This window comes from Apodemus sylvaticus, chromosome 12 (assembly GCF_947179515.1).
Source record: "Apodemus sylvaticus chromosome 12, mApoSyl1.1, whole genome shotgun sequence".
Taxonomy (NCBI): Eukaryota; Metazoa; Chordata; class Mammalia; order Rodentia; family Muridae; genus Apodemus; species Apodemus sylvaticus.
In genome coordinates, this window is record NC_067483.1 from 100,112,497 (window position 1) to 100,131,058 (window position 18,562).

Consider the following 18,562-nt stretch of genomic DNA (forward strand, 5'->3'; position numbering starts at 1 on the left):
CAACACTGCTTCATGTTAAAAGTTTTGGAAAGATCAGGAATTCAAGGCCAATATCTAAACATAAGAAAAGTAATATACAGCAAACCAATAGCCAACATCAAAATAAATGGAGAGAAACTTAAGCAATTTCACTAAAATCAAGGACTAGACAAGGCTGTCTACTCTCTCCCTATCTATAGTACTTGAAGATCTAACCAGAGCAATTAGACAACAAAAGGTGAAAGGAATACAAATTGCAAAGGAAAAAGTCAAGATATCACTATTTGAGAATGATATGATAGTATACTTAACTGATCCCAAAATTCACCAGAGAACTCCTACAGCCAATAAGCAACTTCAGAAAAGTAGCTAGATACAAAATTAACTCATATTAGTAGCCTTCCTCTATTTAAAGGATAAATGGGCTGACAAAGAAATTAGGGAAATGACACCCTTTCACAATAGCTACAAATAATATAAAATATCTTGGTGTGACTCTTACCAAGCAAGTGTACGACAAGAACTTGAAGTCACTGAAGAAAGAAATTGAAGAAGACCTCAAAAGATGGAAAGATCACCCATGCTCATGGATCGGCTGGATTGACATAGTAAAAATGGTCGTCTTATCAAAAGCAATCCCCATTAAAATTCCAACTCAATTCTTCACAGAGATAGAATGAGCAATTCACAAATTTATCTAGAATAACAAAAAAAAAAAAAGCCAGGATAGTTAAAACTGTTCTCAACAATAAGAGAACTTCTAGGGGAAATCACCATCCCTGACCTCAAGCTATACTACAGAGAAACCATGATAAAACAAACACTGCAAGGTATTGGTACAAAGACAGGTAAATCAATGGAATAGTATTGAAGACTCAGAAATAAACCCACCCGCCTATGGGTACCTGATCTTTGACAAAGAAGCCAAAACCATTCAGTGGAAAAAGGATAGCATTTTCAACAAATGGTGCTGGTTCAGCTGGCAGTCAGCATGTAGAACAATGCAAATTGATTAATATTTATCTCCTTGTACAAAGCTCAAGTACAAGTGGATCAAGGACCTCCACATAAAACCAAATACACTGAATCTAATAGAAGAGAAACTGGGCACGATCCTCAAACACATGGGCACAGGGGAAATTTTTCTGAACAGAACATCAATGGCTCATGCTCTAAGATCAACTATTGACAAATGGGATTTCATAACATTGAAAAGCTTCTGTAAGGCAAAGGACATGGTCAATAGGACAAAACAGCAACCTACAAATTGGGAAAAGGTCTTTACCAATCCTACATCTGATAGAGGTCTAATATATCAATTATATACACAGAACTCAAAAAAGTTAGACTCCAGAGAACCAAATAACCCCATTAAAAAAATAGGGCACAGACCTAAACAAAGAATTCTCAACTGAGGAATCTCAAGTGGCTGAGACGCACTTAAAGAAATGTTCAACATCCTTAGTCAACAGGAAAATGCGAATCAAAACCACCCTGAGATTTCACCTCACACTAATCAGAATGGCTAAGATCAAAAACACAGGTGACAGTAGATGCTGGTGAGGATGTAGAGAAAGAGGAACACTCCTCTACTGTTGGTGTGATTTTAAGCTGGTACAACCACTCTGGAAAACAGTCTGGTGGTTCCTCAGAAAATTAGAAATAGTTCTACCTCAGGATCCAGCTATACCACTCCTGGCCACATATCAAAAAGATGCTCCAACATATAACCAGGACACATGCTCAATTATGCTTAAAGCAGCCTTATTTATAACAACCAGAAACTGGAACCCAGATGTTCCTCAACCGAGGAATTGATACAGAAAATGTAGTACATTTACACAATAAAGTACTATATAGCTATTAAAAACAATGATTTCATGAAATTTGCAGGCAAATAAATGGAACTAGAAAATATCATCCTGAGTGAAGTAACCCAGTCACAAAAAAATTGCACATGGTATGTACTCAATGAGAAGTGGATATTAGCCCTAAAGCTTGCAATACCCATTATACAACTCAGACCATATGAATCTCAAGAAGAAGGAAGGCCAAAGTATGAATACTACTTAGAATGGGGAACAAAATAATTATGGGAAGTAGAGGAAGGGAAAGATTGGGAGGATGAAAGGAGTAGGAGAATAAAGTAGGGCCAGGAACAGGTGTTAGAGGAGATGGAGGATAAGTTCAGAGGATCAGGAAATTGAGCAGAGGTGTATAGCAGTGGAGGATGGGGAACTGGGAGTAGCCACTAGAAAGTTTTAGATGCCAGGGAAGCAAGAGGTTCCCAGGACCTAATGGGGATGACATTAGCCGAAATACCCAACACAGGGGAGATGTGATCTGTAGAGACCATATCCAGTGGATAGGCATAGACCCCAGTTGAGGGATGGGGCCACTCACCTATCTCAAAAATGTTAACCCACAACTGGTCCTATCTAAAGAAAATACAGGGACTAAGAGTGGAACAGAGACTGAAGAAAAGGCCATCCAGAGACTGCCCCACCTAGAGATCCAGCCCACCTGCAGACACCAAACCTAGACACTATGGCTGATGCCAAGAAGTGCTTGCTGACCGGAGGCTGGTATGGATGTCCCCTGAGAGGCTCTACCAGATCCCAATCAATACAGATGCAGATACTCATAGCCAATCATCGAACTGAGCACAGGGACCCCAAGGAGGAGTTAGGGAAAGACTGAAGGAGCTCAGGGTGATTGCAACCCCATAGGAAGAACAACAATATCAACTCACCAGACTCCCCAGAGCTCCTAGGGACTAAACCACCAACCAAAGAGTACACATGGAGGACACACGGGTCCGGCTGCATATGTAGCAGAGGATGGCCTTATCCGATATCAATGGGAGGAGAGGCCCTTGGTCATCTGGACACTCCATGCCCCAGCATAGGGGATGCTAGGTCAGTGAGATAGGAGTGGGTGGGTAGGTAGGGGGAGTACTCTCATAAAGGCAGGGGGGAATGGGATAGGGGGCTTACAGAGGGCAAACTGGGAAGGGGGACAAAATTTGAAATGTAAACAAAGTAACCAATATAAAAAGAAACAAACTCACATTGATTTCAGCAAGACATAAAATCATCAACTCAACATGAAGATCATTTGAAGAGTCTCCTGCTTCTGCCTCCCGTCTGGACACAGGAGCTCTGGGATTACAGATGCTCATGACCTCATCCAGCTGTGTGTGGTATCTGAGGTTCCAAACTCAGTTCATATTCTACAGCAGGCACTTTACCCACAGAGCCACATCCGAGCCCAGATTTCTGTTGTTTCTAAATCACTTGTTCTCAGAAATTTTGTTTCAGCAGCACAAACTACGGTAATGTAAAGGGCTGAGACTGGGCTACAATTCAAAGAAGACCCAATGCTTTGCAGGAGAAACACTACCAGGAGCTCTAGGAAGCCTCAGCTCCAAGGTTATCTGAAAGGTTCATATATCGCTGGGGGAGATGACTCTGTGGTCAAAAGTGCTGGCTCTGCCAGCAAGTCTAACAGCCAGGGTTCAGATCCCTGTAAGCCATGGAGAAGCTACACAGTAATGCAAATGTCTGTGACCCCACTGTGCCCTGCCAGGCCTGGAGAACTGTGTGACGCTCATGAGTCAACTAGCCTGGCCTATGTAGCATTGGACAAGAAAGACCCTGTCTCAGGGTAAAAGGATGTGAAGTTGTCTTCCAATGTTTACATGTGCATGGTAGTGTGCATGCACCTGAACACATGCAGAGAGAGACAGAGAGAGATCAGGAAAAGAATCAGAAGAGGAATAAGATCCTTGGCTAACAGGAAACAGCATGTTATAACACCCTAGAATTTAAAATAGAGATAGTCAGCTAGGTCAGTGTAATAGAGTAGAGGACTTAATATAGACAAATATCCATGCTTAATATAGATAAATATCCATGCTCAGATATTCATCCATATTTGATGGCAGAGTCAGGGGGTGCGTGGTAGAACAGTTTTAGCTGCAGGCCATCCAAGAACAGACAAGACAGTGGGCCAGATATAACCAAAAGAGTTTGTCAGTCCCAGCTCTGTTCTGTTCTTGGTGTCTGCCCTAAAGAAATGTTCACACATGTGTTTGTGAGAAGCTTGAATTGGAAGCTTTGCCGAAGCTCCACCTGCAAAGGAACTTAAATTCAACAACAGGAGAATTCTCTCAGGAGAAGGATCAACTGACAACACAGCCCACTCCACACAACCCATGCATGACCACAAACCCACTCCACACAGCCCATGTATGACCACACGCCCACTCCACACAGCCTATACATGCCAACGCACCCACTCCATACAAACCATGGAGACCACATACCCATTCCACACTGACCATGTGTGAGCACACACCACTTACACCACACAAATCATGCATCTCTGCATCCCCAAATAATTATCTTTCCAGTCTATCACTAAGAAGTAAAAGAAGTTCACAACTGTCACAGGCTCTTAACCCATGCACACATGCATACTGGCTACATCATGGAAGGAAGGTGAATAGGGCATTTCAGCCTTGATTCTGCATTTCTTTACAGAGCTTATGGTCATGAATTATAAGCTAGGAAAGCGGGGTGGGAAAGGGAATTCTAGTCTTTCCACTCAGTGACCCTACACTCTGGCCACCTCCCTTGAGCATAAACAGTCAAGGCCCACGAGGGAGAAGCTGGAAGTCTGATGACCGTCATGCCCAAGTTACAGCTGCTCACAGTCATGGCGCCTCCCTCTCCAGGCTACACTGAAGTCCCTCGGGACCACTAAATAGCCTGGGATATGGCAGGAATGGTTTCAGCAGGATCCTGTTCAACCAAAAACAACAGCTAGGGGAGAGGCCTGCTTCTTAAGAAACCTTGACCTTTAAAAATCTGAAATTGGGGAGAGGTAACATTCTGAAATGCTCCATCAGGGACCTCATGAAAATATCCCCTCGGATTCACTGGTTAGATATCTGTGCTTCTTCACAAACCTTGTGTAACTGATAGTAGACATCTGAAAATGGTACCGAGCCTTAGATAAGGAAGCAGGTAAGAAATCAACCCTGTGTTATAAGACAGAAGTTGAGGAATGCATGTAGCCAAGATAACCAAATACTAGTTCCCCAAGAGAAGAAAATATTTATACACAGAATAGGAGGTATCGTAGACAGTCCATGCTCCACAGAGGAAAATGCAGAGCTTGTTAAAGATCTGGGCCATGAGCACAGTGCCCTTTCTCTTCCACACCCACACAATGAAGGTCCCCTGTCTTAGGGTTTCTATTCCTGCAACAAAACACTATGACCAAAAAGCAAGTTGGGGAAGAAAGGGTTTATCCAGCTTATAATTCCATATTGCTATTCACCATTGAAGGAAGTCAGGACAGGAACTTAAACAGGTCAGGAACCTGGGGCCAGGAGCTGATGCAGAGGATATGGAAGGGTGCTACTTACAGGATTGCTCTCCATGGCTTGCTCAACCTGCCTTCTTATAGAACCTGGGACCACCAGCCCAGGGATGGTACCACCTGCAATGGGCGGGGCCCTCCTCCATCAGTCACTAATTAAGAAATGCCCTACTGGCCTGTTTACAACCCTATCTTACGGAAGCATTTTCTTTCTTTCTTTCTTTCTTTTTTACAAATTCACTATATTCTTTATTTACATTTCAAGTGATTTCCCCTTTTCTGGATCCCCACTCCCTGAAAGTCCCATAATCCCTCTTCCCTCCCCCTGTTCCCCCATTGTCTTAGTCAGGGTTTCTGTTCCTGCACAAACACCATGACCAAGAAGCAAGTTGGGGAGGAAAGGGTTTATTGAGCTTACACTTCCACATTGCAGTTCATCACTAAAGGAAGTCAGGACTGGAACTCAAGCAGGTCAGGAAGCAGGAGCTGATGCAGAGGCCATGGAGGGCTGTTTCTTACTGGCTTGCTTCCCCTGGCTTGCTCAGCCTGCTCTCTTATAGAACCCAAGAGCACCAGCCCAAAGGTGGAACCACCCACAAGGGGCCCTCCCCACTTGATCACTAATTGAGAAAATGACCCACTGGATCTCATGGAGGCACTTCCTCAACTGAAGCTCCTTTCTCTGTGATAACTCCAGCCTGTGTCAAGTTGACACACAAAACTAGCCAGTACACCCATCTACTCCTTCCCACTTCCCTGTTCTGGTATTCCCCTATACTGCTGCATTGAGTCTTTCCAGAACCAGGGGCCACTCCTCTGTTCTTCTTGGGCATCATTTAATATGTGGATTATGTCTTGGGTATTCAAAGTTTCTAGGCTAATATCCACTTGTTAGTGAGTGCATACCATGATTGATCTTTTGAGACTGGGTTACCTCACTTAGTATGATGTTCTCCAGCTCCATCCATTTGTCTATGAATTTCATGAATTCATTGTTTCTAATGGCTGAATAGTACTCCATTGTGTAAATATACCACATTTTTTGTATCCATTCCTCCACTGAGGGACACCTGGGTTCTTTCCAGCTTCTGGCTACTACAAATAGGGCTGCTATGAACATAGTGGAGTATGTGTCCTTATTGCATGCCGGGGAATCCTCTGGGTATATGCCCAGGAGTGGTATAGCATGGTCCTCCAGAAATGTCATGCCCAGATTTCTGAGGAACTGCCAGACTGATTTCCAAAGTGGTTGCACCATCTTGCAATATCACCAGCAGTGGAGGAGTGTTCCTCTTTCTCCACATCCTCGCCAACACCTGATGTCTCCTGAGTTTTTGATCTTAGCCATTCTGACTGGTATGAGGTGAAATCTCAGGGTTGTTTTCATTTGCATTTCCCTAATGATTAATATGTTGAACATTTCTTAAGGTGCTTCTCAGCCCTCCGAAGTTTTTCGTGTGAAAATTCTTTGTTTAGCTCTGTTCCCCACTTTTTAATGGGGTTATTTGGTTCTCTTGGTTCTACCATCTTGAGTTCTTTTTATATATTAGATATTAGCCCTCTGTGGATTTAGGGTTGGTGAAATGGAGGCATTTTCTTAATTGATGTTCCCTCTTTCAGATAATTTTAGCTTGTGTCAATATGGCATAAAACTATCCAGCAAAAAATGCCCCTCCCCCCCATAAACTGTACCTGAGAAACTTTATACTGAGGGAGTTATGGATGCCATGAAATTTGAGAACATAAAAATCATTTGCATCGAAGTATCTAGAGAGAAGATACAAAGAAACCAGATCAGAAGTGGCATTTCCCAACAGCAAAGGCAAAAGACACAAAAGACCTTCAACAATTGCCAGAGAAACTGCAACATAAAACCCCACATCAAATACCAATTATGTGAGGCTAAAAGAAGAGAGTTTTAATGACACAAAAGGTGTCTGGGATGTATTTCCCAGCATCCTTTTCTTTTCTTTTTTTTTATTGATATATTTTTATATACATTTCAAATGATTTCCCCTTTTCCAGCATCCTTTTCTAAGAAAGATACTAAAGGGTGTGCTCCAGCATATCACACAGTAGGGTGTGGGTGGAGTAGTGGCAAACTATCTCAAGTCAACAGGGGCAGTATGTAGCAAGGCGAGAGAGGAATCTCAGACATCTGACAGACAGCAGATCTAAAGCACAGTGGTGTGGTACCTGCAGAAAGAGGAAGTGAGAGCTTCAGGAAGGTTCATCGGAAGTCAGCTGACTATGGGGATTTCTATCTGAGGGAGTTCACACCAACAGAGTCTAGAAGGAAGTAGTGATTGCAACCTGGTCAGTCCAGCAAAGAGGATGCAAGCTGAGGAGGGGAGGGGGGAACAGGTCAACAATGTTTCCATCCTAGCAGTGAGTCACTTAGGTGGTAACAATGTAAACACATGGCGAGACTGGGGAATAAGTCTCACACAGAAACCCATTGCCTTTGTAAGTCAAAAGTAGAGTGAGTTAGTATAGACTTTTAAAAGACTGGTATAAAATCTGGGAAAAACTAAGAATTCAAAGTTACTTTTAGGGAATAGATGTGGGAGTTGGGGGATGTGATGTCTGTGATATCACACCTGGCATTGAACAACAACACCTCTACCAAGTAGAGCCAGCAGACACCATGGTGATTTCCTAAGGGTCTATCTCCTAGTGATATGATAGCCATTTAGTTTGTGCAAGTTCACACTGCTATAAAATATCTACATTTCCATCTTTAAGTTACATGTGACTAACCACCTCTGTGAGCCCTAATTCACTTGGACCGAGTTTTCAGATTAGTTACCTCATCCACAACAGTGTGGGCCTACAATGAAATTCCAAGTTTTGAAGCCTGGAGAGAAAGCTCTGAGGGATAAGCACTTGTCATATACAAGTTTAGATCCCCAGAACCTACATAAGAGTCTGGGCACAGCATTGCCTGTGACCTCTGCACTGGGAAGGCAGTGATAGGGCAGGGGGCTTGAGCCTGATGGCAAGCCAGTCTTGCCAAACTGGTGAGCTCCTGGTTCATCGAGAGACTGTCTCAAAAACTAAGGAATATACACAACAGGATCCTCTAGAATCCACATGTACACATACTCATATGTGCATGGGTAAATACATTCAGGGATACACACATACATCACACACAACACATATATCACACAGAATACAACACACACAACACACACATTATACAATACACACATCACACAACACATACATCACACACACAATTATATATAACACACACATCATACACACAATCACACACACAATTACACACTCATCATCACACACATACATCCCACACACATCACACAATCACACACACACACAATTATACACAATTACATGCATCATACACAACACACATTACACACACACATCACATACATACATACCACACACAATTATACACAATCACATACATCATAAACACACACAACACTCACATTACACACACACAATTATACACAATCACATACATCATACACAACACACAGCACACACATCATACACACAATAACTCACATCATACACAACACACACAGCAAATACATCATACACATAATCACATACACACTTTATAACTTATTCAAGAATGGAGGGCTGGAATGTCACCTAGTCAGATACTCAGTGTGCACAAGTAGCCAGACACACAGAGCAGATGGTCACATGCTCCGTGTGGGGTAGGAGGGATTTGTCCAGGAATATCCTTTGTGTCTGACATTTAGGATGTTCCAAGGAGCTCATATATGACGGCATTCGACTCCCACAGCGTGGAGCTGAACACTTGTCTTTCCCTGTCTCCAGTCTCTTCATTTGTGACCCTCAAGTGTTAGCCCACCTAGAAGGGCTGCACCAACTATTAAGTCTGACACTTGGAAAGGGCCCCAGAGAGTGTCCATCTAGCCTCGTCTGTAATCAAAGCTGGGAGCCACAACAGCCCCAGGTATCTTGTTCCTCAGAATGACAATTTTACCCTCCAGCCTCTGACTCAAATAAGACATGGGGCCAGACAAGCAATGCTCTGCAGGGTGCGTCTACCCTGCTAGTCTTCCTCTGACTAGACCACAGTACAGGCTCACTGTGCAGAGGTAAAAACCATAAGATTCACAGCGCAGGTGCCATCCCCCGAGGAGACAAGAAGCAGTGACTTCCATTACTGCCTTTTTGTCCTCCTGTGTACTTATGACATACATGCCTTATTCTTCATCTTCCCCTAATTGGACAAGAACATTTTCTTATAATGGCATTGCACCCACACCATGATGATACCGACGCCATCATTTTCAAGAGCACAGCCAGCTTGGCGGAGGCCCTGCATCTTTTATATCATGGTCTTTTCTGCTACCCTCATAAGACACAATCAAGGGTCATTCTGTCGGTGACTCCAACCTGCTACAGGAACGGGGTGGGCCAACACCAGAGGAAATGGAACTCGACTTAAGTGCGTTCTTTGCTTTGTGTGGGTAGTTACAGGCTCACGGCTGCCAGCCCAGCACATCTCAAACAAGGCCAGCAGCTGCTCGGCGTGCTTTTTTTAAGCGGGAGTTTATTTCTAGGTCTTTGGAGAGATGTGAGACACTTTAGAAGGAATTTATTTTAGGAGTCCTGTGCTCCGTGCCTTCTCAGAGCTTCAAAATGAGCACTCAAACATGCCATACACACAGAAGCACAGCACGCACACACATATAAACACACATAAAAATATACTGCACTTAGTATGAGCCTATCACTTAGGGAATAAGCAAAGGACCCAAGAACAGGAATCTTGGCAGCTCCAACCTTGCTGTTTCCAGTAGATAATTTGAATTTGGAGTGGTGGGGGGGGGATTAAGAAAAGAGACTCAGCCTTAGGAAGGAAACCCAGAGAGAGCTTCAGTGGGTATGTTACAAGAGCTTTTCTTTTTCTCATGAGGCACTGTTCTGGGAGTCTGTGTTTCACTCTTAGCTGGGACAACAGTGGCAGGGGAGTAGATGATCAGAGCAGGAGACTTGTCCTGCTGCAGCTGGGCTGGTGGGAAAAGGAGCTGAAGCCACAAGTCAACCTTCCAGGAGAAACCAGATACTGTGCCAAAGCCTCCCTCACAGCAGCCTCAGCAAAGGGGAGTCTGTGCAGGCTGACATATCTGAGCTGAATGGGAACTATTCTCAGAGTTCCACCTGCTAACCAGAGAGAGTGAGACCTGGGCTGCAGACTGCCAATCAGAAGAAAATGTATAGGCAACTGTTTGCACGGCCATTTCCAGCTTTATTGATGATGCCATGGTGGGGAGACCACAGAGGGCACCAACCAGCCACACCCACCATGGAACGTGCTGATTATAAGAATAGGTCTGCTCTAGCCTTTGGAGCTATCCCAGCATGTTCGTCTGGCATATGGTATTGATATGTTAATTTAACATACTTGTATAGTTAGGGTCTTTGCATTTCCAGATTTCTAAGCGTGACACTCAAGTCCTTTACATGGGGACCTTTTGGTCTTCCCAGTTGCCTTTCATGTTATGCCAGCCTCTGGACTCCAACAAGCACCCGGGTTCCCAGTTTAAGCTGTGTGTGACAGGGCTTCTCCCTTCTGACCACCCAGTACTGCTTCTCACACATCAGGGTTCTGCCCAAGCCCAGCTCTTTGGGGACCAAAAGTTCAGCTCCCATCAACTCCTTTCCTCATGAACATCAATGTCCTAGAAGCTTCTTTCTGGGTATAGTGCATACACACTTTGCCTGGTCCTCAACTGGTTTGCATACAACATTCCTCTCAACTACACCAAAGGCTGCAGAGAGAAAGAGATGTAACTCACCACTTCGCTTCTGCTGGCCCCTTAGCCAAGACACTTTAGCCTCACTTACCTGATCCTAGAAGGGCATCACTCCAGTGTGCTCTCTCCTCCGTGAAATAGCCTCTTCTTGGTTTCTACAAAGCCACCCCCAGATTTCTACCTCTCTTTCTGGTTCCCTCCTTCACCTATTAAGTATGGGTATGTCCCAAACTCAGTGTGGACTTACCTTCTGTCTCCTCACACCTCCCTTCCCCTCTCTTTCACCTCTCTCTCTGTGTTTCAAACATTATCATGCATCCAAAATACCACCCATAGGCAAGCAAATTTTTATTTCTAGGCTGCACCTTTCTTCTGAGACATACTTGGCAAGGTTATATCAGTCAATGTCTTCTTATAATGAGAAAAAAAAGTTAGTTTTTCACATAGAACACTTTGATACTGGCATAGACAAGCTCCAGTCCAACATCTTGTGTCTCAAATCTAAAGCATCTGCCACTGAGATGATCTTCTGATGAGAGGCCAGGGAAGACATGTGTCCATTTACAGAAGAAGCTAACTAGATATACTCCCCAGCTATACAGTGACCAGATCACCATCCACTGGAAGCATGAAGATATAGAACAAGGAACTGGGGCAGAGGGATCATATGACATGTGGCTGGAAGTTCTCCACTGCTTGACAATGTTCCCCACATAAAACACTAAATTTAAGAGTTAAGGGCCAGGTTTGTCATGCCTAAGTAGGTTCAGTCTTGGAAGAGCTCAGATCCTACCAGGCTTATGTCCAGTGAGTGCCTCATCTCTCTGCTACAATGGACCCAAGTGGGAGAATAGCAGAACAGCTAGCTATCACTGCAAATGGCACTGCTCCTCATGGACAGGTTTATTTTGTTCAAAATCCAAGCAGTAAATACAGCAAGAAGCTGAACAGAGAACACCAAAAGCCATGGTCTGTTTTCTTTCTGATGCTCCAGAACCTGAGATCCTTCTAGAACCATTAGACCGACATGTAGAGATTAAGCTCTGAGGCATGTTTCCTAAGTTAAGACTATAAGAGGAGAGTTTCATTGCCCCATCAAAGATTCAGTCATCGTATTCAGACACTCTTGGAGAGGAGAGGAGATGGGGGCTGAGGAAGGAGAATATATTTAAATCATGCAATAAAATGGAAATCAGGAGTCAGTTGGCGTGGGTTAGCTTTTTGAGACATGGGTTCACCTTTGCATAGGCATAACTGATGAGCAGCCTGGAAGGGTCTCTCTCCATGGAGAGATCAGATCCCAAGCTGGCAGATGGCAGAGTCATGCCACTGATGCTTTGAACTGCCACCACTAACTAAGAGATTTCAAGGCTGAACACAAATTCTGTCTCCCTGATGCATACAGTGTCAGGAAAGCGTTGGGTTGCCTCAGCAACTCCTCTACTTCCAACCAGTAAAAGAACTTGGTGAAAGTGCCTTTTGCCAGCTTCCTACCGATCTGTGCTTACCAGAGTCAGAGGTGATGGCCTCCCTCTTGTGAAGTAGCAGGGTGTTAGCAGGCGGTCTCTTCTCTATGCCCTTCATATTTGCACATATTTTGTGTTCCGCATTAAAGCAGCAGTTTTCAATCACTAGATCCAGTGATATCTGTACCGCTATAAAATAATGTCTCAGCACAATGCTCTGTAGGCCTCCACCGTCCTATGCTCTTCCAGCAGGCAACCTGTGCTGTCCATACCACTGGCAAACCCCTCCTCTCTCTCCTACTCTCCTCAGCGAAGTCAGAAAGCATCACTCGTTCACTCAATGGAGCACTGTGCCAAGCCTGGTGATAACTGTCATTATGTGTTGATCATCTGACCTCCATAGATTCAAAGATCAGTGAGGGAGATGAAGGTTAAACATCTAAAAGTATTTCGTTAAGCTATAACAGCTGCACTAGGAGAGAACACGTGTCATCCCAAATGAATTATCCAGAGGGACCTGCCCGAACCAGGAAAACCTGCATAGGGTTCACAATGTCTACCAAGACGGAGCCTAAAGAATTGGGATGTGGTAGGCACAGAGGGTACTCCAAGAGATTGGAAGCCTGTGGGGGGGGGGGGACACCTGTAGCTTGGAGAGACAGGCTTGCAGGAACAGGGTCCAGCAGGACAGATTTCAAGACAATAATAGGCAAGGCCTCAGAGTTTGTCCTAACATTGAAGACTTAGTTCTGTGAAGATAAAACTGCAATGAGTTTTATTTTTTTAAAGTCTTTTTTATTTCATGAATGGGTGTTTTGCTTTCCTATAGGTATGCGCACCAAATGTATCACATGCCCATGAAGAATTAAACAGAGTCTTGGAGCCCCTGGAACTCAAGTTTCAGACAGACAATTGTGAGCTGCCATGTGGGTGCTGGGAACTGAGACCAGGTCCTCCCCAAGAGCAGCAAGTACTCTTCCCCACTGAGCCACGTCACCAGCCCTAACAACTAGGTTTTAAAGAGGGTGGTGTGGTTGGATTTTTACTAAGACACATCACTAGGCATGAGGAGGGTGATGAACTGTGGGGAGCAAGAATGGAAGAAGAGCTACTTATTAGCTGCTGTTTGGTTACCAGGCACAAACTGAGAGCAGAGTGGATCTGGGGGATTCTGGTGGCTACACAGTGACTGAGAAAACCTCAAGATCAAGTCAGAAGGCAGGAGAAACAGTGTATATGGAAGAAAAAAGCTAACTTTTCCAGCTTTGAGTAACCTGAGAAATGATGCTCCCACTAACAGAACACACATCTGAAGTTGAGGAAACACGGGTTCAGAGTCAAGACGCCTACAAGAGAGTCAAAAAGAGGTTCAGTGGCCAGCTGGATCCATGAGGCAGGGAAGGCACCAGTAATGAAGATGGCTTCAAGTTCCAAGGTCTGGGCTGGAGAGAAGGTTCAGTGGTTAAGAGCACGTGTCCTTCCAGAGGACTGTGTAATTCCTGTGGCAGCTCGCAACTACCAGTAACTCAGTGCCAGAGGATCTGATGCCACTTTCTAGCACTGAATGCAGTGTGGTACACAGACATATATACAGGGAAACCACTCATACAGAGCAAATAAGGCTAAAAGATTAAATCATCACAGTCAAATATGCTACTTCTAAAGATGTTTTGTGAAAAGTGGGTATGTTCTGGAACTGTACTATTCAAGGTGATGTCTAGAAACCAAAATTAAGCTACGTTGATGGAAAATAATTTAAAAAATGAGATTAGAGAAAATGCTCATCAGTTAAGAACCCTAGCCACCCTTTCAAAGGACCTGGATGCAATTCCCAGTACTGACATATCAGCTCACAACCACCTGCAACCAGTCCTGGGTGATCCAATGCCTTTCTCTGGCATCTGTGGATACCATCCATGCATGTGTCACAGAAGCATACATGCAGGCATGGGCTGGCTAGTCTTAGGTCTGCTTGACACTAGCTAGAGTTATCTGAAAGGAGGGAACCTCAATTGAGGAAATACCTCTATAAGATGCAGCTGGAGAGCATCTCCTTAATTAGTGATTGATGGGGGAGGCCCAGCCTCTTGTGGTGGTGTCACTCCTGGGCTTGTGGTCCTGGGTTCTATAAGAAAACAGGCTGAGCAAAGCTATGGAGGACAAGCCAATAATCAGCACCCCTCCAGGGCCTCTGCATTAACTCCTGCCTTCACGCTCCTGCCCTGTATGAGTTCCTGTCCTGACTTCCTTTTAATGATGAAGAGGAATGTGGAAGTGTAAGCAGAAATAAACCCTTTCCTCCCCAACTTGATTTTTGGTTCTGGTGTTTTATCACAGCAATAGAAACCCTTACTAAGACAAGGCAAAACACTCATATACACACAGTAACAAAATAATTTTAATAAGTCCTAAATCGGTGTCCCAGCAGCACCAGCCACATTTGAAGTGCCTTGTGCAGCTGTGACTCATGTGTTAGTATAGAGGCCATTTCTATCACCTCAGCAGCCTACCAGAGACCCCGCTATGGAAGCCGAGAGAAAACAGCTTCCAGATAGTAGACATGAGCAGCTGCTCCTGTTGCTATGCCTCGTCCTCCATGATGTGATACAAAATCAGCCTTCCTGCACCGAGCTGCTATGTCCCAATGATGAGAAAATTCATACAAACACCACCCAGGCTTCCAGGACAAACAACAACATATATCTATATGTTATATGTTATTATATATTTATATATTAATTTTATGAACTATATTAACAAATATGTAAATTGGATATATTTGTAACAAATTATTACACCAAAATGTATATAAAGTTATTACACACCTGGGTGTCTGAATTGTGGGTATAATGTCAAACGTGCTAAGCACGCAAAGGCCTTGCAGTCATTACCCTACAGTGTGGCAGATCCTTCGTTGGAGAACTCCTGGTGAGCGAGCTTTCCTGTTTGGTTCATTCCCAGCCTGATTTAATCTGCCCTAGGTCACAGAGAACAGTTGGGTGACTCCCTTAATAGTTCGGATCCATCAGTCTGTGACTCAGAGCCCACGGTACACTGCTTCATATTCTGCTCAAGGTTAATATTAGAGCCTTCTTGAAGGAGCACTGGAATGGTGCCTGAGGCTGAGTGAGAAAGATTTTGGGGGTGATCACTGGCTTCCAGGCTTTGGGGAAGAGCATTCAGTCTTGAGAAAGAAGACACCCTGAAGACGACGCCTCTGCTTACATTGCGTTCAGCATGATGTTACCATCGGTTTCACTGTTCTTCATAGACTCTTCTTGCCTTCTGGATGCTGGGCACCACAACTGAATAAAATTTCTATCTTTTAAAAAAAGATTTATTTTCATTTTAATTATGTGTTTATGTGTGTATGTCTGTGCATATGCATGAAGTGCCCTCACCAGAAGGTGGAGTCAGATGCCCTGGAACTGGAGTTGCAGATAGTTGCGAGCACCCATGTGGATGCTAGGAACGGAACCCAGGTCTTCTGGAAGAGTGAGAAGTGCTATCAGTCGCGGAGCCATCTCTCCAACCCCCAAATGCTTCTCTTTACATATGCAGGAGCATACTTAATTTCTTCCAATGTGCCGCTCTGCTGTGTGCTGTCTGTTCTTATTGAGATAACTGCCCTTCTGAATTGTGGCTATCTTTATTAAAACTTGCTTCAATGCATTTGTTCCATCTCAATGATTTTTAAAATACATTTGCTTTAGTCTCATGCACTGGGTAGAATTTATCCACATTAATCATTTTTTCCCCAGTGAAACCTCTTTTGTGTTTTACAGCAGACACCGACACATTTCCTGCTGGGTCATTCTTCGGGTTGGCAGAACACTGTTCATATTCAAAAACACCGATTTCCTACAAGATCTTCGTATGTCAGCTGCCACACTTATGAGGCTAAAATATATGTGTAGCGCTTAAGACGACTATGAGGGGAAGTGTTCAATTAATATCTCAGTCATGCCTATAGGTACAAAATGAGGTTTTGTACCTTAGCTGTCTTCTATGCCAGCACACCAGACAGCCTCTATCAAAAGCTAAAATACCAGCATCACTTGGGACAGGCAAGTGCAGCATCCCTCAGGACAGACAACAGCATCTGGGAGAATGGGGGCATCCAGGAGGATGGGGACTTGATGCCTCATCTACAGGGCAGTAAGAGCTGATATGCACCATGCAGAGTCAACCATGAACCGGTGAAAACCCGTAACCTGACAGCTCTACTCAGGAGAACTCATCCTGATTATGATATCTACATCAATACAATATAATGAGATGATTAATAATAGATTAATTAAACAAATCACGAGTTTACTAGGCCTTTTGACACAGATCTGCCTGCTAGGAGGGGCTGGGAACACCACCATAGCTTTTACCATAAATGGTTGAATGTGGACATACAAAGAATGAGTTTTGATGTGAATTTTGTTAATTTACTCGTCTGGATTTGGTAATATTTCTATAATAAATGCCTAGGATTTTATAGTTACAATACTCATTCATCTAGCCAACCAACCATTCATGGAAACAGTGATTGGTTTTGAAGCCTCCCCCACCCCTCCCCCAGTCACACTTCCTAAAGATGCACACACTCTGAACTTGTCTGGTGAAATTGTCTGAGCAGGATGGCTCAGATCTGAGTGACTCTGGTGACCACCACCCCTCCCAACCAGCCCCTCCTTGCTCAGCTGTCCCCTACCACACAGGCAATAATGGGTCATGCTCACCAAGGTCTCCCGGACACAGGGCATCTCTAGCAGCCTCCGGACCCCACTCTCCACAGTGACTCCCAGCCAGTTGAGCGCTGCCCAGCACCAGAGGTCCTCATAGCTGCCATGCCAGTAGCTCACAAATGCAAAGGTCATCGCAGTAGAAAACAGTGTCCCCAACAGGCCACGCTGGGACCCACCCAGTGGGATGTACACATACCTGCAGAAAGAGGAGGCTGTGAGAAGCTGTGCTGATGGGGGAAGGGACGCACTTGCCTCTCCCTGCTCTCCAGCTTGACACTCTTTAATGGCAACATGGTGTGGAAATCCCACCTCCAGGAAGCTGTAGCCATCCCTTGAACTAACTCTCTACCTCACTCACTGTTGACAGAACCACAAACCTGCACAGGGAGTGGCTTTAGGTTAGATGAATATATACATATGCATATACATATACATATACATATACATATACATATACATATACATCATATACATCACATACATCACATACATCACATACATCAATCATATACATCATATACAACATATACATCATATACATATACATGTACATTACATATATATTACATATACATACATACACACACACACAACAAAGAGCCCTTATTATGGCAAAATTCACTTACAAGAGGGGAGGGGGCAGCAATAACTTTAGAGCTTCTGAACAGATGCGCTCAGCTCTGGAGCCTATCACGCAGTGCCAGTTAGACTGCTGGCACTGGGAGGACACTGACCATCATGTGCATTTCAGTGTAGACTATTACCCTTATAGTAAACCCATTGTTTAAACTTAGTGGCTAAAAGCAGGCCCTTCCATGGTAGGAGTGGTGTTGCAGGATATTTCTTGTCCATCACATTGAGACAGTGAAGGGCCTGTGGTTGATCAGGAAAGAGGAGGCGGAGCTAGGAGTTGTAGAGGGGGACCTATGAGGGTGCGCGTGTGGGAGGTTGGAGATTCAAAATGGCTTCAGATGTTTTTTCCTGGTGTTTTTGAGAGGTTAGAAATGTTGGGATAAGCTTTTATCATTATAAATTGGCATCTTGTAATTGTGAGTTTAATATACATAAATACAATTGGCTAACTAATTAAGCATCAAGAGTTTTGATTTACTTGGTTACTATCATGCGGGTCCATTGATGGTGGAGAACTGGTTGCCTGTGGTTACTGGATCTTGGGTCTATGGATTACAGGATCTGTGGTGGAGAGGAAACACAGCTGGGA

At 44.1% G+C, this 18,562-nt stretch overlaps 1 protein-coding gene across 1 annotated transcript in view; it reads right to left on the minus strand.

Moving 5' to 3' along the window:
- Hhat (hedgehog acyltransferase) overlaps positions 1-18,562 on the minus strand; it is a 253,385-nt gene that overhangs the window by 58,073 nt on the left and 176,750 nt on the right. The window contains exon 10 of the mRNA XM_052200751.1: positions 17,335-17,536. Coding sequence (XP_052056711.1) covers positions 17,335-17,536 — 202 coding nt within the window. The remainder of the gene's footprint in view (positions 1-17,334; positions 17,537-18,562) is intronic.